Source organism: Chiloscyllium plagiosum, unplaced genomic scaffold, assembly GCF_037043375.1.
Source record: "Chiloscyllium plagiosum isolate Xiang-an unplaced genomic scaffold, Cpla_swu_hap1 HiC_scaffold_5, whole genome shotgun sequence".
NCBI classification, from domain to species: domain Eukaryota; kingdom Metazoa; phylum Chordata; class Chondrichthyes; order Orectolobiformes; family Hemiscylliidae; genus Chiloscyllium; species Chiloscyllium plagiosum.
The window spans coordinates 94,667,800-94,690,948 of NW_028270143.1; the positions used below are offsets into that span (position 1 = coordinate 94,667,800).

General features: G+C 41.5%; 1 protein-coding gene across 20 annotated transcripts in view; it reads left to right on the top strand.

The window, feature by feature from the left end:
- Window positions 1-23,149, top strand: part of svila (supervillin a) — a 339,560-nt gene that overhangs the window by 282,012 nt on the left and 34,399 nt on the right. For all 20 annotated transcript variants that reach the window (XM_087987490.1, XM_087987491.1, XM_087987489.1 and 17 more), the window contains 9 exons: window positions 1,893-1,985; window positions 2,223-2,309; window positions 3,452-3,635; window positions 5,154-5,326; window positions 8,365-8,520; window positions 14,882-15,018; window positions 17,331-17,478; window positions 20,453-20,598; window positions 22,074-22,249. In XM_087987490.1, coding sequence (XP_087843616.1) covers window positions 1,893-1,985; window positions 2,223-2,309; window positions 3,452-3,635; window positions 5,154-5,326; window positions 8,365-8,520; window positions 14,882-15,018; window positions 17,331-17,478; window positions 20,453-20,598; window positions 22,074-22,249 — 1,300 coding nt within the window. The remainder of the gene's footprint in view (window positions 1-1,892; window positions 1,986-2,222; window positions 2,310-3,451; window positions 3,636-5,153; window positions 5,327-8,364; window positions 8,521-14,881; window positions 15,019-17,330; window positions 17,479-20,452; window positions 20,599-22,073; window positions 22,250-23,149) is intronic.

A 23,149-nucleotide genomic window follows, 5' to 3' on the forward strand; every position in this document is an offset into this window, starting at 1 on the left:
ATTTGTAATAATCCCACCTTTCCCAGAACCGGTCCCAATGTCCCACAAATCTGAACCCCTCCCTCCTATATCAACCCTCAAGCCATGTGTTCATTGTGCCTATTCTTTCATTTCTACCCTGGATAGCACGTGGCACTGGTAGCAATTCTGCAATCACTACCTTTGAGGTCATCCTCTTTAACTTAGATGATTTAAAAATATGTAAATAATGTCCAAGGGTGTATGGGAAAGACAGGAGAATGGCACTAAGGGATGATGCTCATTTGGAGAGCTGGTAAAGACATGATGGACCGAAGTAACACTTCTGTGATTCTGTGACTTTTAAAAGCTTTGACGAAGCTCTTCCTTCAAGCACTTCTCTTGCTGTCTTGCTGTTACCACTTCTTTCTGAATCCCAGTGAATGGTAACAATGGTGTGCCTATTCGCGTTCATGTTGATTTTATAGGGATAAAAATATGACATCATCTCTTAATTAGCCTCTCTTCACCATGTCCCCGCCCCAAAAACGTCAATTCTTTCCCATTACCTTCTCACCTGGAGCTTTCATGAGTTAAGTCAGCTTTTAACAATAATTGATCACTATTCTAAAAGTATTTAACAGAAATATTGTTGATATGTTGCCCATATTACAAAAGAGGCCCCTGTGCACTTGCTTCACAAGATCCAGGACAGAACAATAGCCCAGTTATTCTATTATAGAGGAACCTTTGCCAAAGGAGTAAGTGCCAAGTTGATTCAGGTGTTGGCTGCAGTAGAAATTGTGCCTAGTATGAGTCAGAGGTAAGGCTACAGGATGTTGTCTTGGTATTGTTTTCATTTGGAGAAATTTTTGTTTTCATTTGCCCAGTCACCTCAGGTAACAAAGCTAATTGCTGTAGATGCTGGAAATCAGAAACAGAAGTAGAGAATGCTGAGCAAGTCAGGAAACACCTGTGGAGAGCTAAATAGAGCTATCATTTCAGGCCAGGGACTTTTAGAAAGATCTTTCTGATGACAGGTCATTGGGCTGAATTTTCCAGCAGGGTGACCAGTCTGAGAATTGGGGGAAGCTCATGTAGATGTCTGCCAATATTTTCCTGACCCTGATGGACTTCCCAGGGGTGGCTGCAAGCACTACAGAGGTGGGCAGCTAATTACGGTAAGACAGACCCCACTTGGAAGACCATTTTAAAAACATGGTGGCTGTTAGCTCAATGTCAGAGCAGCCATTTGAGAGGCTACTAGCTCAATCTAGGCAGTCTCTTAGCAACAAACCATATGACCATTGGAGCCAGAAAGTTTCTACCCCAATGATGGGATGTGTAGCTGCAAATATGTCCTGTGATGGCCTTCCTGGCCTTGTTTATTTGATTACTTCAATGCAGGCAATTATGCTGAGACACCCTCAAAGTGGCCTGGCAGTGGCACTGATTTGTGGGCTGCTAGACTTGCATTGATGCAGCCCTTATGACCAAGCCTCCATCTTTGGGAGCTCAGACATGACCAATTAGGAGGCCATTTTCCTCCACCACCACCTCCGAGCAATGAGTTTGCACTAGCAGGTGCACCACTGACATGGGAGGGCAATGGAGCACCTTGGCCATAGACTCAGTTTCCCCCTCCTCAGATGTAACCAGACCTACTGAGTATTTCCAGCATTCTCTTATTATTGCAGCTGAAGAAATATGGCTTTACTTCAGATCATTAAACTTAAATTGGTGCTAATTCAAAGAAAAAGTTTAGGTGCAGCTTTTTAAAAGTCTTTTGACTAAGTCCAGCTGGACAACCCATAAATAATTGGGAAAAGTCTTGTGATGTAGATGGTTAAATTTGTATAATTGTTCTGTTCTTAACTGAGCACTGTCATATATTGTATCCTAATAAATGAATGTTTTCTTTCCTTGTTCTGTAGGGTTGGCATCACCCACATTCATGAGTCCAGTATGTTCACCTCTTTCACACAAGATAAAGAATAGCACCCCCGTCATTTCCAAACCACAGGAAGGTAACAGAGCGTACATACTTTTAAAGAGCAACACTTGACTGAAGTGATTTGTTTTTCCAGTTTGCTTAATTGTATTCTATGTTAGATTACTATGAAAATGATAGTTCCCACAACCTTCTCCCTTTCTCTAACCAAACAAAAAGCAGAAAACACTGTCCCTTTTTGATTTTGGGAATAAACAGAAACATCCTTTTTGATTTTGAGGACCCGTTTTATGTCCTACTTTTTCTTGTCTAGAAATTGAGGTCAGATCTGACTTGCCTTTGGAAACTGACAGGAAGCTTGACAAACTAGAATCATTCTTGGGCAAACTGCAGAACAGAGGTAAGTAATTGCTTGTCTTTTTTTTTATACAGTGCATTAACAAGTCATTGTACATAAACTGTTTTCCATTCTGCATCTGATTAGAAGCAATTCTGTAACGTTTGGATGAGAAAATGATCTCCTGAGTCTTGCATAGGTTGTCACGTTGACAAATGATGCAGTGCATATATAGCTAACAGCTATATTTTCTAGACAGGTGACTAAGTATTACTTTAGTCCTCTCTACCAGATCTAGAAAACATGTTGAGTAAATTTATGTTTTTAAAAAAAACAGATATTTGTCATATTTATTTAAAGTATAGTGAAGCATATCAAAAATATTTTAATTAACTGAACAGACAAAAGCAGGTGCTTTGACACAGCTATTCTGCTTAAATCTGTAAGATATACAAGCAAAATTGGACATTCAGCACCTCAAGTCTGCTCTGCCATTCAATAGAATTATGGCTGATCCAACAGTCCTCATGTCCACTTTCCTATGATTTTCCCGTAACCCTTGATTCTCCTACTGATTGAGATATCTGTCTCTCTTAGCCTTTAATACACACAAGGACTCTGCCTCAACATTTGCCTGTGGCAAGGAATTCCAAAGACTCGCAACCCCGTAAGAAGAAATTCTCCTCATTGAATCTTAAATTGGCTCATACTTATTCTGACACATTTGCCCTCTGGTCCCAGTCTCCCATGAGGAGAAACATCCTTTCAGCATTTAGCCTGTCAAGCACTTTAAGATTTCTGTATGAGATGTCTCAATGAGATCACTTCACATTCTTCTAAATCCCAATGAGTAGAGTCCCAACTTGTTTATTCTTTGACCTTAAGACTATCCATCCATTTCGAGGATGATCCTAGTGAACCTTTTCTGAACTGACTCAGATGAATTAATTGATGAGTTTTTCTTGTTCTTTGTGATCATGCAGGATGTGTTGTCTGAGTCTTCAGTGGGCGTTTCCACTTTCTTGTTGGATCTGACACTGTGAAGGTTTCCATGGTGATGGTCACCTTCGATTCAATGGATTTCTGACTATGCTCTTTCTATTTGCAATCTACTGTTTATAGGCACCCGACATTTCTTATGTTCCATATTTGCCATTTTGCTGTTGTATCTTATGACTTTTGCTATTGTATCTTTTGACTTGCAGTACCAGGGCAACAAGATGCTGTGATAACTGTGACTGGACAATCTGTAAAGGAAGTAATGAGACCTGATGATGAAGAAACGTTTGCAAGATTCTACAGAGATACAAATACATTTGTCATTCAGCCAGGAGCTGTGGAAATTGATGAGGAGGACCTTGATGCCATTTTTGATCCTGATGTACCAAAGTATGACAAATTAAAATCATGTCTCTTCTGAATTTTTGATTCAATTGGCTTACTCAAACAACTTTAATTCTCTAAATTTTTCAGATTTACATTAATATAATAGAATGAACAGTTGTGAAGTGTTCAATTTGGGGTGAGGGCCAGGATTTGGACAAAGATAAAGAGCATAAGATGTAGTAGGCCATTCAGCTTATCAAGTCTGCTGCACCATTCAATGAGATCATGGCTGATTTAAAATCTGTCCACTGCCTTGAATATACTTAACAACTCAGTCTCTGTAGCCCTTAGTGGTAAAGAATTACTCAAATTCACATTGCTTTGACAGAAGAAATTCCTCCTCATCTCTGTCTTAAATGGACAACCCCTTACTCTGAGATTATGCCCTCTGATCCTAGACCCTTCCACTAGGGGAAACAATCTTGCCGCATCCACCCTGTCAGACCCCTAAGAATCGTATTTGATCCAACAAGGTTATTTGGGCAGGATTTAGTGTACACATTACTCTGCTGTACTTTGTTTCAGTCTGTGCAATGTGGGCTTTCCAATGGATTAAAACCCTAGCAGTGCAGAAATCCTGGCCCTGGGAGTTGCCAGCCAATTGATGACTGGTAGCTTTACAGTGAGACCCACCATGAAGGCAGTAGGTAGATCTCCAGAGAGAGGTGAAGTTGACCAAAATGTGGATCGTTGACTAGGCTAGGGGTTTCAGAAGGTAGGTCCATCAGATGGGTACAGAATATTTATGAACAAGGAATGATCTCCATTAGGTTGCGGGGCAAACCCAGCAGTGTTGCAGAGTGGCCTCTCTGGGTGGCAAGTGCGCTGATTGCTGTGAGTTGACATTCATCTGGGGCAGCATGAGGCTAGTAAGACATCAAATTTCCTCCAGGCAGGAAGGCAGACTCCAAGCCATTCACTTCCCACTCTCCCTGCCCTGAAAAAGGAGGGAAGGCAGCATCTCCTCAACCTCACCTCCGAGTTCATCCCAGGTGGGGATATTAAATTCTGCCTTTTGCACACTTGCCCTGTATCACTGAGGTGAAAGGACTGTTTGGCTAGTTGCAGTACAGGAACGGAATCTCATGGTGTAAGCCTGAACGCTTGAAGGAGAAGGCATTGCTGATGAGAAACTCAAATTGCTGGACATCATTAGTAAGGCCAGCATTTATTACTTAGTAATTATGAAGGTGGAAAGAATGTAAGAAATAGGAGGAGACCCCTCGAGCCTGCTGCACTATTCTATACAATCATGATAGATCTCATCCCAGCCTCAATTCCGCTTTCCTGCTCACTTGCTCTCCATAAACCTTCAACCCGTTATTAATTCAAACTCTGTCTATCTCTTTCTTAATTTTACTCCTGCTGTCCACTGTACCCTGAGGTAGTGAATTCCACAGATTCACAACACATTGACAGAAGTAATTTCTCTTCTAGGGGATGAAAACTATATGCCATACAAATGCGAGAGAGCGCGAGAAATAAGATAATATGATAGAAATATTTTTGTTTCTCTTCTAGGTTGACCTCTGCAGTAGCAGAGCACAAACGGGCTATCAAACCTACACGCAAAGTACAGTCTTCACGTAATCCACTTAAAATGCTTGCTGCAAGAGGTGATATCCGACATGAATATACAGAACAGCGGTTGAACATTGCGTTCATGGAGTCAAAGAGAATGAGGGTGGAGAAAAGTGAGTTTTTAATGCGTATTATTCTGGAGTCTTTAATTACTACTTTTTTCTTTCCAAATTAATGTTAATTCCTCTGTGTACATGCAATATTTTCCAAGTCAATTATGCAGGCAATATTATTCATAAAGAGCATCAAAGATTAATAATTCTATCCACTCGTGACAATAGTAGAATATGACTGAACATACAAATCACTATTAATCCAGGTCATGTGGAACAGGTCCACAAATCTGCTCAGAGATTTGCAATTTGATTGAATGCCCTTAATGAGTGTTAATGTTGGATCACACACTAGGTCTAGGTCACACTGGGTGAGATTAGACAGGATAAATGTTTATAGAAGGAACATTATTCTCTTTGTACTTAATATCAATGGGAGGCAATGGCATAGTGGCAGTGTCACTGAACTAGTAATCAGACGCCCAAGCTAATACTCTGGGAACATGCGTTTGAATCCCATTATGGTTAGTGGTGAAAAAAAATCTGGAATTATTTGCTAGCCAATTGGAGACTATGTAACCATCATCAATTATCACAAAAAAACCCAATCTTTGGGGAAGCATAACTGCTTTCCTTATCTGGTCTGGCCTACGTGTGACTTCAGACCCACAGCAATGAGTTGAATCGTCCTTACTCTCTGATTGACCTAGCAAAGAGAAAAGAAATCCAATGCTCAGCCAGGTGCCCATAATGGAGAACTTTCAATCAATACTTTTTATTTGCTTCTAGTTCATGTGCTTAAATAGCTCTCCCTTTAAGTGACCTCTTTCTATGCTCTAAATTAACCATGATTCTGTGAAAATGATCCATGCTGTTTTCCTCAACTACTCCTTATGGCAGCATGTTCCACATTCTTAACACTCTTGGAAACAAAGTTTCCCTTAAATTCCATTTTAAATCAAAGGAAGTTATTAATAAATCAATGACTTCCACTTTTGGACACCTGACAATTGAAAAAAATGATCTCAACATCTTGAATGCACATAACTTCAATGTCCATCTCCAAGAGTGGCTCACCAATACCATTATTGACCAAGGTGGTCAAGTCCGCAACAACACAACTGTATCTAGGCTGGGTCTGCAGCAAGTGGTGAGGGAAGCAACAAGAATGAAAAACATACTTTAACTCCATCCTCATTAATCCTGCCTATTGTAACTCTGTCCATACAGTATTGGTAAGAGTGACCACTGCACAGTCCTTGTAGAGACAAAGTCCTGACTTCACATTAAGAATACACTCCATTGTGTTATGTGGCGCTATCACCTTGTGAAATGCAATAGAGTTTGAACAAATCTGACAACTCCAGATTGGGCATTATTGGGCACTGAGATCCATCATCAGTAGTAGAATTGTACTCCCAACACCTCATAGCCCATACTATCCTTAACTCCACCATTACAATGAAGCCAGGAGCAACCCTGGCTCAATGAAGAGTGTAGGAGGGTTTGCCAAAATCAGCACCAGACATATCTAAAACTGAAACAAATAAACACAAATTGCTGGATGATCTCAGCAGGTCTATCAGCAACTGTGGAAAGTAAACAGAGTTAATGTTTTGAGTCCAGTGATACTTCAGACTACTTGTGTACCAAGCAGCAAATGATGGACAGGGCTATGTGATTTCATAATGCGGATCATGCCTGAGGTCCCCCAACATCTAGTCATGAATAGTCTACCCTCAGTCAGCAGTAAAACAATAGAAGATTTTATGATCAGTGCTATCAAGCAGCACCTGCTCAGCAATAATCTGCTCACTGATGCCCAGTTTTGGTTCTGCAAGGGTCACTCAGCTCCTGACCACATTACAGCTTTAATTCAAATATGGTCAAAAGAATTGAATTCTAGAGGTGAGATGAGAATGACAGCCTTTGGCATCAAAGCTACATTTGATCAAGTATGGCATCAAGAAGCCCTAGCCCTCGTCAATGGGAATAGGAGGAAATGCTGTGCAAGTTGGATTCATACCTGGCACAAAGGAATATGGTTATGGATGTTGGAAATCAGTGATCTCCGCTCGAGGGCATCTCTGCCTGTGTTCCTCGGTCTAATATCATCAGCTTTCATTATAACTTTAAAAGAATAATGCTTAATTAAGGCAGTAGATCAATCAGGCAGCTCTGGGACACAAGTCCCAGTAATATGTCAGGATTAGAGTGGTGCTGGAAAAACGCAGCAGGTCAGGCAGCATCCGAGGAGCAGGAAAATCGAAGTTTCGGGCAGGAGCCCTTCATCAGGAATGAGCCGTCATTCCTGATAAAGGGCTCCTGCCTGAAACGTTGATTTTCCTGCTCCTCTGATGCTGTACTCTCTAATCTTGACTCTAATCTCCAGCATCTGCAGTCCTCACTTTCTACCAGTAATATGTGTCTACTTACAGAATTTATGGTGCCACGTTCTAACGACTGCCATCATCACGAATGTATAATTGATACATCTTAAAGTTCTGGAGAGTACAAGAGCCTATCAATATATTTTAGTTCAAATAGCCCTTTGTTAATACATAACTTCAACATGACTCTGATGCCTGGAACAAGTTACAAAAGACTCCCTTTGAAAGGACCATGCTACCTTCTTTTGTTCTCAATCTAGTTACAAGAACTCTCTTTAACCACCACATTATCAGGAATCAAACCTTGTCACCGTACTAAATCAATACAACTCAGCTATCTTATAAGAAATTATATAAAATTATTGTAGAATTTAAATCCAAAAAAGCGGGTATCTATATAAGTGTTACATGCCATTAACGGAAAACAACAGTTTCTTTTTAAATTATTTCAAGTTACAGAGATAAACTACTCTAGAACATAGAACTGTATGGCTGACCCAAAGCCATTTTACTTCAAAGTGGTTCAGTAGTGACTTCAGTTTTTTTAAAAAAAAACCTCATTTGACTGTGAGGTCATTTTGGGTATCCTGAGGACAGAAAAGATGCTACATAAATGCGGGCCTTTCTTGTAGTTTCTTGAGCAAAAATAAAGAAGGAGGAAAGTCAAGTCCTGCAGTGGTATTAATTCACTTTTTCATTCTCTGTCAGTGTCGAAAAATTCAAATCTATCAGAAATGGCATTGGCTGGTCTGGCTAGCAAAGAGGACTTCAGCAGTGTCAATCTCCGTAATGTGAATTTAACAGAACAAGTGTCGAACAACAGTGCTGTGCCGTACAAAAAGCTGATGTTGCTGCAAATTAAAGGTCAGTATTTCTTTAGTTTATGAAAGGCCTCCTGAAATCTCATCAATCTTTTACAAAAAAAAAATTCCTATGTGCCTGTCCAATTTCTGATGTTGCACAGGACAGATTAAAACAGAATTTGTTTTTTAAATAAGTAATAAATTGGTGATGCACTGATCTCAACTAATTGATCATAACTGACTGTTTCATGTCTATAAACATTATCCAGATCAACAACATTTTGATTTTGAGGAAGGGTGTAGAAACATAAAGAGAGCAGAGCTATTCCTGTTCAACTTCAATTTTGAGCAGTATTTCTTGTGCTTAGTTTTACCTCGTTTTTGGGCAATAGAAGCTGTCTTTGTCATGTTTCATTAGATTGCACAAAATGTTCTTTATCAAATAGAATAGGAATTAAGAAAAGTTTCAAGTGCAATTATCTGATAAGTTTAGCAAAATGTAAAATCAAAAATGGAATATTGGCAAAGGCAACATGAGCAACCTAGAAGTTGAGTAAATCTTCCATTTGTTTCTTGTCACACTTCAATGAGGTAGTGTACTTGAAATCAAGCCCTGCTATTCTCAGAGTTATCACAAAAGTTAAAGATTTTACCAAAGTATGCAAAATTCCCCAGTTTACTTGTTTGATAGACTCAGACTAACAGAAAACAGACCAAATTTCTGTACTTCACAAGAACTACTATCTATTATAAATAAATAGGTAAGCAAGTATGAACTGTTAACATAGAACTTAATTTGTATAGTTATAACTCGCTTCGAAAACATTGCTTCATTATTACCCACAGACAAAAAAAATAAGGTTATGGATAGAAGAGGGTGAAAAAAGCTAGGAAAGTAATTCAATGGAAGTAACTCTACTCCTGACTCCCGGAAGCCTGCCCACCATCTACAAGGCACAAGTCAGGAGTGTGATGGAATACGCCCCACTTGCCTGGATGAGTGCAACCCCCACAACACTCAAGAAGCTTGACACCATCCAGGACAAAGCAGCCTGTCTGATTGGCACCACATCCACAAGCATCCATTCTCTCCACCACTAATGCTTAGTGGTAGCCATGTGTTATATCTACAAGATGCACTGTAGAAATTCACCGAAGATCCTCAGACAGCACCTTCCAAACCCACAACCACTTCCATCTGGAAGGACAGGGGCAGCAGATACATAGTAACACCACCACCTTCAAATTCCCCTCCACTCACCATCCTGACTTGGATCAAAATCCTGAAATTCCCTCCATAATGGCATTATGGGTCAACCCACAGCAGGTGGACTGCAGCGGTTTAAGAGGGCAGCTCACCACCACCTTCACAAGGGCAACTAGGGATGGGCAATGTTCTTCCTCTGCCTTCGAGCATACCTTTACAATCAGGACTCCCGCCCACTTTCCGAGGACCCCTTCACTCGCCTCCAACACACTCCATCCACCTGGACACCGTGCTGGCCTCGACCCCTTCATTTCCAACTGCCGCTGGGACATTAACAGCCTCAACCTGTCCACCCCCCTCCTCCATTCCAACCTTTCACCCTCACAGCGCTCAGCCCTCCACTCCCTCTGCTCCAATCCCAACCTCACCATCAAACCAGCGGATAAAGGGGGTGCAGCGGTAGTTTGGTGCACTGACCTCTACACTACTGAAGACAGACGCCAACTCGAAGACACGTCCTCCTACTGCCCCCTTGACCATGACCCCACCTCCCCCATCACCAAACCATCACTTCCCAGACCATACACAACCTCATCACCTCAGGAGATTTCCTATCCACAGCTTCCAACCTCATGGTCCTGGAACCCCCCACCGCCTGATTCTACCTCCTTCCCAAGGCCCACAAACCTGACCACCATTGTCTCAGCCTGCACCTGCCCCACCAAACTCATCTCCACCTACCTAAATACTGTCCTATCCCTCCTAGTCCAGGAACTCCCCACATACGTTCGAGACACTACCCATGCCCTCCACCTCCTCCAAGACGTCCATTTCCCAGGCCCCCAATGCCTCATCTTCACCATGGATATCCAATCCCTCTACACTTCCATCCGTCATGACCAGGGCCTCCAAGCCCTCCGTTCCTTCCTCTCCTGACGTTCCCAACAGTATCCCTCCACTGACACTCTCATTCGTTTGGCTGAACTGGTCCACACCCTGAACAATTTCTCCCCCGAATCCTCCCACTTCCTCCAGACCAAAGGGATAGCCATGGGCACCCAAATGAGCCCCAGCTATTCTGTCTCTTTGTCGGCTACGTAGAACAGTCCATCTTCCGTAGTTACACCAGTACCACTCCTCACCTCTTCCTCCGCTACATTCATGACTGCATTGGCACCACCTCATGCTCCCGCGAGGAGGTTGAGCGGTTCATCAACTTCACCAACGCATTCCACCCTGACCTTAAATTCACCTGGACCATCTCTGACACCTCCCTCCCCTTCCTGGACCTCTCCATCTCATTTAATGACGACCGACTTGACACTGACATTTTTTACAAACCAATCGACTCCCACAGCTACCTGGATTACACCTCTTCCCGGGAGAAAGTGAGGACTGCAGATGCTGGAGATCAGAGCTGAAAATGTGTTGCTGGAAAAGCACAGCAGGTCAGGCAGCATCCAAGGAGCAGGAGAATCGACGTTTCGGGCATGAGCTTGAAGAAGGTCTCATTCCTGAAGAAGGGCTCATGCCCGAAAAGTCGATTCTCCTGCTCCTTGGATGCTGCCTGACCTGCTGTGCTTTTCCAGCAACACATTTTCAGCTTACACCTTTTCCCACCCTACCTCTTGCAAAAATGCCATCCCGTATTCCTAATTCCTCCGCCTCTGCTGTATCTGCTCCCAGGAAGACCAGTTCCACCACAGAACACACCAGATGTCCTCCTTCTTTAGAGATCCAATTTCCCTTCCCACGTGGTCGAATATGCCCTCCAATGCATCTCGTCCACATCCCACACCTCCGCCCTCAGACCCCACCCCTCCAACCGTAACAAGGACAGAACCTCCCTGGTCCTCACCTTCCACCCTACCAACCTTCGTATAAACTGCATCATCCGCCGACATTTCCGCCACCTCCAAACGGACCCCACCACCAGGGATAAATTTCCCTCCCCAACCCTTTCCGCCTTCCGCAAAGACCGTTCCTTCCGTGACTACCTGGTCAGGTCCACGTCCCCCAACAACCCATCCTCCCTTCCTGACACCCTCCCCTGCCACCGCAGGAATTGCACAACCTGCGCTCCCACCTCGCCTCCATCCAAGGAGCCTTCCATATCCATCAAAGTTTCACCTGCACATCCACCAATGTCATTTATTGTATCCGTTGCTCCCGATGCGGTCTCCTCTACATTGGGGAGACTGGTTGCCTCCTCGCAGAGTGCTTCAGAGAACATCTCCGGGAAACCCACACCAATCAACCCCACCGCCCGTGGCCAAACATTTCAACTCCCCCTCCCACTCTGCCAAGGACATGCAGGTCCTGGGCCTCCTTCACCACCGCTCCCTCACCACCAGATGCCTGGAGGAAGAACACCTCATCTTCCGCCTCGGAACACTTCAACCCTAGGGCATCAATGTGGACTTCACCAGTTACCTCATTTCCCCTCCCCCCACCTCACCCCAGCTCTAACCTTCCAGCTCAGCACTGTTCCCATGAACTGTCCTACTGGCCAATCTCCCTTCCCACCTATCCACTCCACCCTCCCCTCTGACCTATCACCTCCATCCCCTCCCCCACTCACTTATTGTACTCTTTGCTACCTTCTCCCCCCCCGCTTCCCATTTATCTCTCCACTCTGTCGGCTCCCTGCCTCCATTCCTGATGAAGGGCTTTTGCCCAAAACATCGATTTTCCTGCACCTCGGATGCTGCCTGACCTGCTGTGCTTTTCCAGCACCACTCTAATCTAAACTCTGGTTTCCACCATCTGCAGTCCTCACTTTTGCCTAATAAATGCTGGCCAGCCAACAATGCTCACATACTACAAAATGAATAAATAAAAAATGGCTCCAGTCCTCAGGATTTGAATAAGTAGTTCCTTTGGTTTTCCAAATCCTTTAGTTCTTTCACTTTTCCGCCGAAGGCACAGAGCAAGTGGTTTGCAAATGATAAAGTCTCTGACTTGTTAACTTAAAGCAGCAGCTTACAGGAGAAAATAAACTGGTTTCCTCTCGGCTTAGGCATTTTACCAGAGCGGCCGATCCACCACCTACAATTTGTTCAATCAGATAGTTGTTGAGGTGCTGATGACCTTTGGCATCCACAACTGGTCACAACTCCACAAATCAATCAATAACCTCTTGCCAGACAAATCTCATTTTGTACACAGGCACATGGAGTCTGGCCATCTTCCCTCACTGCAGCAGTATAAATGTGACTTACAATGACTTCCAGTAAAGTACAGCCATTCCTTCCTCAGTCCTTTGCTGTAAAACAGTCCTTTTTCCAATTTGCTCAACAGTCAAAAATAAAGTAAAATAAAACGTACAGTCTATACAACTTTGAAAATTCCAATCCTAGTCAGAATAACGACTTAAAATTACTTCTGCATGATAGTGATATAATTAACCTTGTCACATAGCATTGTCAGCTAAGTCATATGGTCATGCATAGAGTCTACTTCAGAGAATCTCTGACTTAACGCTTCAGTGCTTTGTCTTTAGTGAAACTGAGGTCTTGAACTCAGGGTTGAACATAAAAACCATCCAACAGAGTTATTTGATGAAAAATAAAGGAGATAATTGACCCTCAGCTAACATCGCTACAAAAAAATAATCTGATCATTTGTCTGGTTATCAATCTTAAATAGAAGTCAGTCTGCCACATTTTCTGCCATTATCACAGTCGCTCAATTCCAACAGTAATTAATTGTCCATGAAATGCTTGGGGTTGTCTCAACAATATGAAAGCGACTTTATAAATGCAAGTCTTTTCTTAAATGAAGCTAATTTGAAAGTTCTGGACCAAATTGCTAATAACTGTGATACTAAAGCATAATGTTCATTCAGTCACTCAAGTCTGATTCAGAGCTCAGAATGGCTGCTGGGCAAAGAGAACAGGAAAATAGTTATACATGAATGGTGCATTTTGGTTTTGGCTCCAAATATATCATTGCTTCTTAGTAGAGGGAGCACAATTTATCACAAGGTGGAAACGAAAAATATTTTCTAACTTGATGGATTGTATTTTTTAAAAATTTTATGCAAAAGCAATTGGCATAGTAAGATAGCACTTGTCCCTTCGTTCCAGAAACTGGATTGGAATATTGCTCATCGTGATGGAATTGTATGCTCCCCTCAAGCTGTAACTATTAAACAAAATAAGTTTCAATTCTTGATGGGCACAAAACTATCCATAACTTAGATTGAATTAGCAGTCTTCTAGGAGAAAGTGAGGACTGCAGATGCTGGAGATCAGAGCTGAAAATGTGTTGCTGGAAAAGCGCAGCAGGTCAGGCAGCATCAAAGGAGCAGGAGAATCGACGTTTCGGACATGAGCCCTTCTTCAGAAAGGAGGGCTCTTGCCCAAAATGTCGATTCTCCTGCTCCTTGGGTGCTACCTGACCTGCACTTTTCCAGCAACACATTTTCAACTTTGAATTAGCAGTCTAAATCTATAAGGATAGATAATAAAGGAAATGATAAAGCCATACAAATATTGTAATGTTTCAACCAGTAAGTTGAAATTGAGGTAAATTAATCAAGAGCTTTACTCTTCCTTTGATCTGTACAAAACATGACCTTGTCTACTCATTACATCATTCAAGCCGGAAAGCAGCTCCACTGCAGCACCAGACTCACTTAGCTTGAATGCAATTACTGAATTCAAGAATGCAATTTTTAAAAATAATAAAAGTAATAAATGTAAAGATTAGTTTACTAAGTATTTATAGAATCCCTACATTGTGGACGCAGGTCATTCAGCCCATCAAGACCACACCACCCCGCGAAGAGCATCTCAGCCTGAAATCTTAACCCCCCCACCCCAAACTCTCACCCTGCATTTACTATGGCTAATCCATCTAACCTGCATGTCTTTGGACTATGGGATGAAACCAGAGCACCTGGAGAAGCTCACGCAGACACAGGGAAAATGTGCAAACTCCACACAGACAGTCGCCCAAGGCTGGAATCAAAACTGGGTCCCTGGCACTGTGAAGCAGTAGTGCTAATCACTAAGCCACCATCTTGCCCTAGTACTATTATTAAAATGTGTAATTAAATTTAATGCCAAAGAGCTTTATTTTTAACTCATCAAAACTCATTCACTTACAAGGTTAAAATCAGGCCAAAAGTTGCAAGCTGTGAGGCAAAACATTTCTCAACATTGTTGGTACCACAACAATTTGAACTTGCGTTCCTAAATTTATTTCCTAGGACGGAGGCACATTCAAACCAGGTTGGTGGAACCAAGAGCATCATCTTTGAATAGTGGAGACTGTTTCTTACTTCTAGCTCCTCAACACTGTTTCCTGTGGACAGGAGAATTTACCAATGTCATCGAAAAAGCCAAGGTCAGTCTACTATCTTAGTAAGCGTCTGTACAAACAAATTCCATACTTATTCCTAACAGAGCTTCCATGTCCCTGAATCTCTTTCATGAAAGTAAATTACAGTGCTGCTCATAGAAAATCTCAGGAAATCCCATAAACAATGCTTCCTGCCAGATGTCTGCATGAGGCACCATTTCACATGTCATCTATTCCCCACCTTTGTGTAGATTTGTTTGGTGGCGTATCTGAATATCTAAATTTCCTGTCGTTTTGGTGAATGTGAAAGAACCAACATACGTAACAGGATGCAAAACTTCCTCAGGATGAAGCATTTTTGAAACCACAAGAAAAAATGTTCAGATGCATTGCAAATTTCAGAGAAACTGGCAACAGCAAACAAAAGGTTTCTCTTTTTGCCACATATGTTGTGCGTGAGTCAAGAAATAAAGCATTGAATTCACTGAGCAACCAAAATCCCCCAAGTACAGGTTTCAGTGAAATTGTGTTAATTATCAAACTTCTAATTAGAATATGTTCAGAATTTCATTTAAGATGTTTGTGATATAAGTTTCACTGTGGTGGAGATTGCTGTGCTTTTGGAAGCAACTGTTTGATAAAGACAACTGGGATGAAATCACTTACAGTGAAGAAACTTTATTCAAAAGGGCATCTAGTGCACTATCTTTGATGCAGGAGTCTCCAAAATATTACACAATTAATTATGTATTTATATATCAATTTAAATACTCATTAAATGCTTTAACCTTTTTATTGGCCATAGAGAAGGACACTTGTACTTCTGGTAGTACATGTAACATATCACACACTGACTCCTCTTTATTAATGAGATCAGCTGCATTGGCCCAAATCTTCTAATCCAGGTTAGCACTCTTATACCCACCCAGACCAGACAAACATTTGCAGAGTTACTGATAAATGTTCAGTCAGCTCTTCTGATAGAGGATCCTAATGATGTAGGAATCTTCATAGGGCTTAGTGCAGGAAATCTTCATGGAAGTCATGCCCCTTTTTATCGCACTAGCTGCTGCTGAATAAATGACTGAACTGTCCAAAGTCTTTTTTGAAAAGTTATGAGGAGAAGGCAAGTTTACCAGGTTAAGTAGGTGCAGGGCATTGGCAGTAGGTGGCTGAGTTGGTGAGAGGATCGGGTGACAGGGAGAGTGGTCAGGGGTTGATCGCATTGTAATGTTGGGTGGCAGTTTGGTGAGCATGTAATGGGTTGATGGACACTGAGAAAATCAGATTGTGGTGTCAGGAAGAGCGGTTGGTTTACGGGAGTTGGTCAGTTTGGAATGGGATGTATTGTCAGGCCTGTGGACTAGATGGGTCATTTGTGATTGGGGAGGAATGTGGTCGGTCAGGATGAGTTGGATAAGAGGGTTGGTGTTTGGGTCAGGTTGGACTCTAGTCGGTGGGATAAGCAGGGGTCCAATGGGCACCTAGGCTGAGGATTATCAGTATATAATAAAACACTGAACTGAGGGCAACGGAGATCTGAAACAAAACCAGAAAAGGCTGGAGAAACTCAGTAGGTCAGGCAGCATCTGTGTAAAGAAAAACAGTTAATGTTTCAGTCCAGTGATCCTTCAGAACCTTTCTAAATTTTGTTATAGTTATTGTTATTATAGTCACCCAAGAGTTAGAACTGGTGTAAATTCACTTAGCAGTTCCTCTGTAACTATCTAGGTAAATAAGTCCATACCTTCCAAAATCTCTGACTCTAGCTCATCGGAAGGTTCCAGAATCAGGGTAGTTGTCCATAAGACGTTTAAACGTCCTGAGGAATTCCCTCGTAGTTGATGAATTAGGACTTCCAAGGAGCCCTGAAGTATATCATTTGGAATGCATCTGGCTCTTTATTTTCACCTTTTGCATCTTCTAGTCAATCCATGAATGATAGTGAGCTAGCAGTTTTAATTCTGAGGCCAGATTCTGTATGGAGTAGAAAAATTGAAAATGCTGACAGTTGCACCATGGACCTGCTGCTGATAACTTCAGAAAAAAAAGAACTTATTTTTTATCGAAATAACCTCCATCTATAATTTTTCTTTTCATCTCTATGTAAAAATTTGTAACACAAGGAGAATAAGTGAAACATGTTTTAGAGATTATTTTTATTACAGCCCTGCATCAAACAAGGAGATTTGTATTTCAAGGTGTACTGATGAATTAAAAAGGAAGGGTTCAGATGGTATACAATATAACTGCCCAGTAGATTTCCTTTTTTGTTCAGATGTTTAAGCTCAGGCCGGAACACTGAATAAATGTGCTGGATCAAACAATACTGTTTTATAATATCTTCCTGTTTTCAGGCTTCAGAACTGGCAGCATTTATTCAAACTAAAAGAGACCTTGGCTGCAGAGCGCCATATGTAGCCACAATAGAAGAAGGAATTAACAGCCATACCAGAACAGCCAAAGAATTTTGGAGACTCTTAGGTGGACAGTCAAGCTACCAAGGTAATGATAGTAGCTGTGAATTTAAGATTTGAATGCAATTCAGAGTTTCTTGAATCTTACCAATTCTTAGATGTATTTCAGAATTGGAACATGGGTGTATTTTCTTGAGCTTATTGAAAAATTGATAATAGGAGCAGGAGTAAGAATCAATTATATTAGTGAGTTCCAACAAATATTATCCTGTGTGAAAAGGTTCTACTTCACATTCCCCTTGCCACCACTGCTCAAAACCTTGTTTATAGTTATTGAATCATCAATTAATGGGAATTTTCCTTAACCAACTTATCCAAACCTCCACAAACTTGTATACCTCTAATCTCTCCTCGATCAACTTTGGTTCCAGGAGAATAATCCCAGCTTCTCCAAACTAACTTTGTTGATAAAATCTCTGGTCCCTGGAATAATTCTGATAAATTTCAGCACCCTAGGGACACTACCACTCTGCCACATGACACCAGAAATGCCTGTTTAAGTATTTTTTTTCATCAGACAGGGATTAAGACACCTGTCCAAGGCGGGAAGGACTTGGGAACAGACCCTCTGGCCCAGGGGTGGGGACTCTACCACTGTACCATTATATGTGCTCAAGTAACCATTCAGTTAATTCTTTTCTACCCGAATGTAGGTATTTTATAATCAACCTGTTCAGGGATTTTATTACGTACCTCTGGACCAAGTGGGACTTGGACGTGGGCCTCCTGGTTCAGCGATAGGAACACTACCACCGTGCCACAAGAGCCCTCCCACCTGTATGCATTTAACCTCAATTTAAGCAGTTAACACAATTGCCTGTGGATTTTTTTCCCCAATTATTATTTCCATAGGAACTTTGGATGCTTTGTATGTCCAAATTGTGGCAGAATCATTAAAGTAATGTTTAAAGGGTTCTTGTAACACAATGGTATATCCCTCTAAGCCAAAAGGCCAAGTTTCAAGTACCATCTGCTTCAAATTTGTGTTCTAACATATACAAACAGGATCATTAAAATAAACAATGTGCAATGTTCATATTTATCTAAAAAATTGGTTTAGTCTTCATATTGTGTTATGTAAGCAGATTTTAAGTAGTACTTTGCATTTATGTTTGCAATAAAGAGAGTAAAATTGTCTGGAGTTCCAACACCTGATCATTACTGTAATTTGGAAAGTCAGAATTTGATCCTGTCATGTCAACTAGCTTGTTTGCCCCACTGTCAAGCCTTACAGTTAATCAATAAAGGGCATCTGGCTGAGTTACTGAAGGGGGTCAGACAGTTTGCAAGAATCTTTTCACGGAGAGAATGGTGAGTGTCTGGAACAGGCTGCCAGAGGTAGTGGTGAAGGCAAGTACAATTTTGTCATTCAAGAAACATTTGGACATGGACATGGATGGGATAGCTATGGAGGGATATAGACCAAACACAGGCAAATGGGACCAGATAAATTGTGAAAACTGGGCGGTATGACAAGTTGGGCTGAAAGACCCTGTTTCCATGCTGTAAACCTCTGATTCTAAGTCTGTGGCTTCGTGAGTGGAGGGGAGTGCAGGAAAACCAGTAAAGAAAAATATACTTCCAATATTTAACCTTTGAGATATCATAGAAAGGACCTTGATTATAATTCTGAGAAGATTAATGTTGATTTTGCTCAACGTTCTGTAAATCTGAGGTTAATTGATTTGAATTTAGCTCGATAAATTCTGCTTCCTGGTAATGTTTAGCACCTGTAATAATAATTGGTCTTTCGCTTTGTGAAGGGTCCCAATTAGAATGTGACATGTCAATCAATGTCTTTATACTTACAACAGAATTATGCTAACTGGCTTCCAGTGACGTCCTGGTTTCTGAAAAGTTTGGAGCATCACTTAACACATATAGACGTGGAAGCACTCTACAGCATACTTCTCACTACCGTCAACATGCGTTTTGTAAAGTAAAGGCTAACCAAAGTCTTTTTGCTGCAAGGGGATCACAGAAAATATATTTCAGATGCTGTGATTCTATTATTAAGTGCTAGATTTGATTTGATTTATTATTATCATGTACAGTGAAAAAGTATTGTTTTGTGTACTAACCAGTTAAACCATATTAGTTAAAGGTTAAACCACATTAAGTGCACCAGTATAAAAGAACAGAATGTAGAATATAGTGTTACAACTACAGAGAAGGATCAACTGTAATATATGAGAGGTCTGATAACAGTGGGGAAGGAGCTGTTCTTGAATCTGTTGGTACATGTTATCAAACCTTTGTACCTTCTGCCCTATGGAGGACCATGGAAGAGAGTATAACCGGGGTTGGAGTATCTTTGATTACGTTGGCTGCTTTCCCAAGGCAGCAGGAAGTGTCGATGGACTCAATGGATGGAGCACTGGTTTTGGTGATGGACTGGGCTGTCACAACTCTCTGTAATTTTGTGCTGTCCACCAACTTTTGATAAATGTGGACTTGTTGCAATCTGAATATACTAAGAAAATATTAAGTAGCTCATTTATGTAGGTTTTATGTCTTAAAAGTTCAATAGGCAAAACTCGGCTTCCTGGTTTTCCCAGCTGAGGATTTCCAAACATTAAATTGACAAGCAGAAAATCATGAGCTGAGGAACATGGAAGCTGAAAATCCCACCTTCATGGATATCATTTTAGCCACCTTGTGCATTAAACTTGTGTGAAGTGTAAGTTATTGCTAATACCTCTTGAGCAAAGTTCAGTCATTTTTCAATAAATACTCAACCTTCACAGATTGTACGTGGATCCATTCCTCCTTGTTCCCTTCCCCAATTGTGTTTTAGATATAGTTTGTAATGAGCCATCGTTGTAACAAGATTGTCGAAACACAGCAAAACCTGGCCAACACCCAGACCTCAGCTGAAAAGTGATGAGTAACATTGGTATGTGTTGAGGGCAAGTGAAGTTTACAGTGGGCAGGAGAGAAAGTAGAGAATGTTACAAGTTCTGAGAAATATTATGAATAAATCAATTTTGTTGCTTTTTCAGGTGCTGGAAACCCAGATGAAGATGAATTGTATGAAAGTGCAATAGTAGAAACCAATTGTATTTATCGCCTAGTGGATGATAAACTAGTCCCTGATGATGACTTCTGGGGAAAGATACCACGGTGCTCTTTACTTAATTCAAAGGATGTAAGTATTTGTCAAAGGGAGTAATAGAGGAGCAGCATCCAGTAAATTGCTTGGTAAATACATTGCATGATGCAAGACTGACAGATATGGGTTTAATCCTGTTTGTGCTGAATTAGAATTCTACTTAGGGTGAACCAAGATGCTTACATGACCATAATGATTGTGCTGAGGAGAGAGAAGGGAAAAAGGGAATCTGTGATCCAATCCAGTGACCATGCCAGGAAGCATGGTTGTGTAAATACGCATCAGTATGTCACTTGATTGTGAGGTTACATATGTATTCACAAGTGAAGAATGGCTCCATGTTTGAAGATTGCCAGGACCCATGGAATCAAACCTCTGAGTTATTGCATTTTGTGGACAAAGATGTTGGATGTGGGCAAAAAAGACAAAGAGTAGTACTACTATAGAAGAAAACCTAGAGCAAGAGATGTTTGCACTCAACTCAAGATAATTCTCTTTGTTTTAAAGTCAGTGCCTTCTTTCTCATTTGCATCAGAGGTAGCAGTTATCTTCACTGAAATAAATTAATAAACCAGATAAATTTTTCAATAATGCAAAGGTTTTCATGGTCATATTCTGGTGCTACAGACTTTTACTCGAAGAGTTGAACCCATGATCACTCGCAAACTATGGAACAATATAGTTATTGTTCCTTAGTTTAGGAGAGATCACAGATTCAACAATATAGCTATTGTTCGTGAACTAACAAACTAATATAATCACATGTACACATCTGTATTCTCACAGCACCTTTCAGTACCGCCAAAAGACTCCAGTCATTTGCAGAAGCTTCAGTGTGGGGAAGGTGGCTGGTGGGATGGAGCATGGCAGGATTGAATGCTGAACCAAAGCCAGAGATTTTAGGAAGATGACGAAAAACTTGATCAGAAACATTTATTGTAAAGGAAATAGATGTAAAGAGGAAATTCCTAAACCTAAGCACAGATGGTGGAAGACTTTTTTTTAAAAAAACTTATAAAATATAGTTACGTGTCACTCTGGTCTAAGTTTTTTTTTTAAGCTGTTGATTTTCTCATACATTAATGACCTGAGAGCCAGCTGACTTCCATCTTCCAGTGTTGTTCTTCTTGTTACCCGTGCAAGTAATGACTCAACCTGGTGGCATGTGCCTTAACCACCCCTGGATTGATCATTCCTCTAGTGTGAAACTCAAGAGTTGAGCATCAATGGGTTGGTTGGCTGGCATTTGAGGAAAGGGACGCACCTCATTTAAGCAATACATGAGTATTTGCTGTGTTGAAGTTAAGCTCGCTATCAGGACTTGCTTAAACATGTGAATCTTGGCTGATTTCCCCTCCTTGTTTTCACCCCACCTGTTGGGATCAGATAACAGACGACAAAGCAGTGACTGAACTAGAGACAATAACATGATTGCATTTCTTGATTGTGTCCTTTCTTATTAACTATATTGCATATTAACTTCCATGCAATGTTCTGAATGTCTTTTGTAGGTGCTGGTGTTTGATTTTGGCAGTGAAGTGTATGTGTGGCATGGAAAGGAGGTCACACTAGCACAGCGAAAAGTAGCATTCCAGTTGGCAAAACATTTGTGGAATGGTACATTTGACTACACAAACTGCGACATCAACCCTTTAGATCCAGGCGAATGCAATCCGCTGATACCAAGGTAGCTTTGACTTACACTAACAGTTTACATCATACGTTGAATGTAATTAACTGTAAAACTGACCCAACACCAGAGTCTCCCCAGTGCACCCGACTACCTTGACCTGACCTGACCACTTAGCGTTCACCTTGACACCTTCTACATTGTACCCTGTCTCAGCTGCCAGCTTACCCTCGCACCTTTTTACCTTGTGCACTTATCTTCTCCCTGTCAAAGGGACTTGAGGGTTTTAATTCCTGCAGTACAGCAGTTACTACTGTAAAAAAGAGTGGTCACGGTTTGGCCTCTTGCACTGATCCTGAGCTGCATTACTAGGCTTCCTGATCTGCTCTTTGTTTCTGGAGAGGCACAAATCAGACATTCAGGCCAGAAATACAGAACTCTGGAGCAGAGTAAGTAACAAGGAGCAAAGTAACAATCCAACTGTGACTGGCACTCCTCAGAACATTTGACCTAAAGAAAAATCCATGTATTATTAGTCATAGAGATGTACAACATGGAAACATACCCTTCGGTCTAACCCGTCCATGCCAACCAGATATCCCAACCCAATCTAGCCCATATCCCTCCAAACCCTTCCTATTCATATACCCATCCAAATGTCTTTTAGATGTTGCAATTGTACCAGCCTCCACTACTTCCTCTGGCAGCTCATTCCATACACTTACCACTCTGTGTGAAACAATTGCCCCATAGGTCTCTTTTATATCTTTCCCCTCTCACCCTAAACCTACGTCCTCTAGTTCTGGACACCCCGACCCCAGGGAAAAGACTTTGCCTATTTACCCTATCCATGCCCCTCATAATTTTGTAAACCTCTATAAGGTCACCCCTCAGCCTCCGATGCTTCAGGGAAAACAGCCCCAGCCTGTTCAGCCTCTCCCTCTAACCCTGACAACA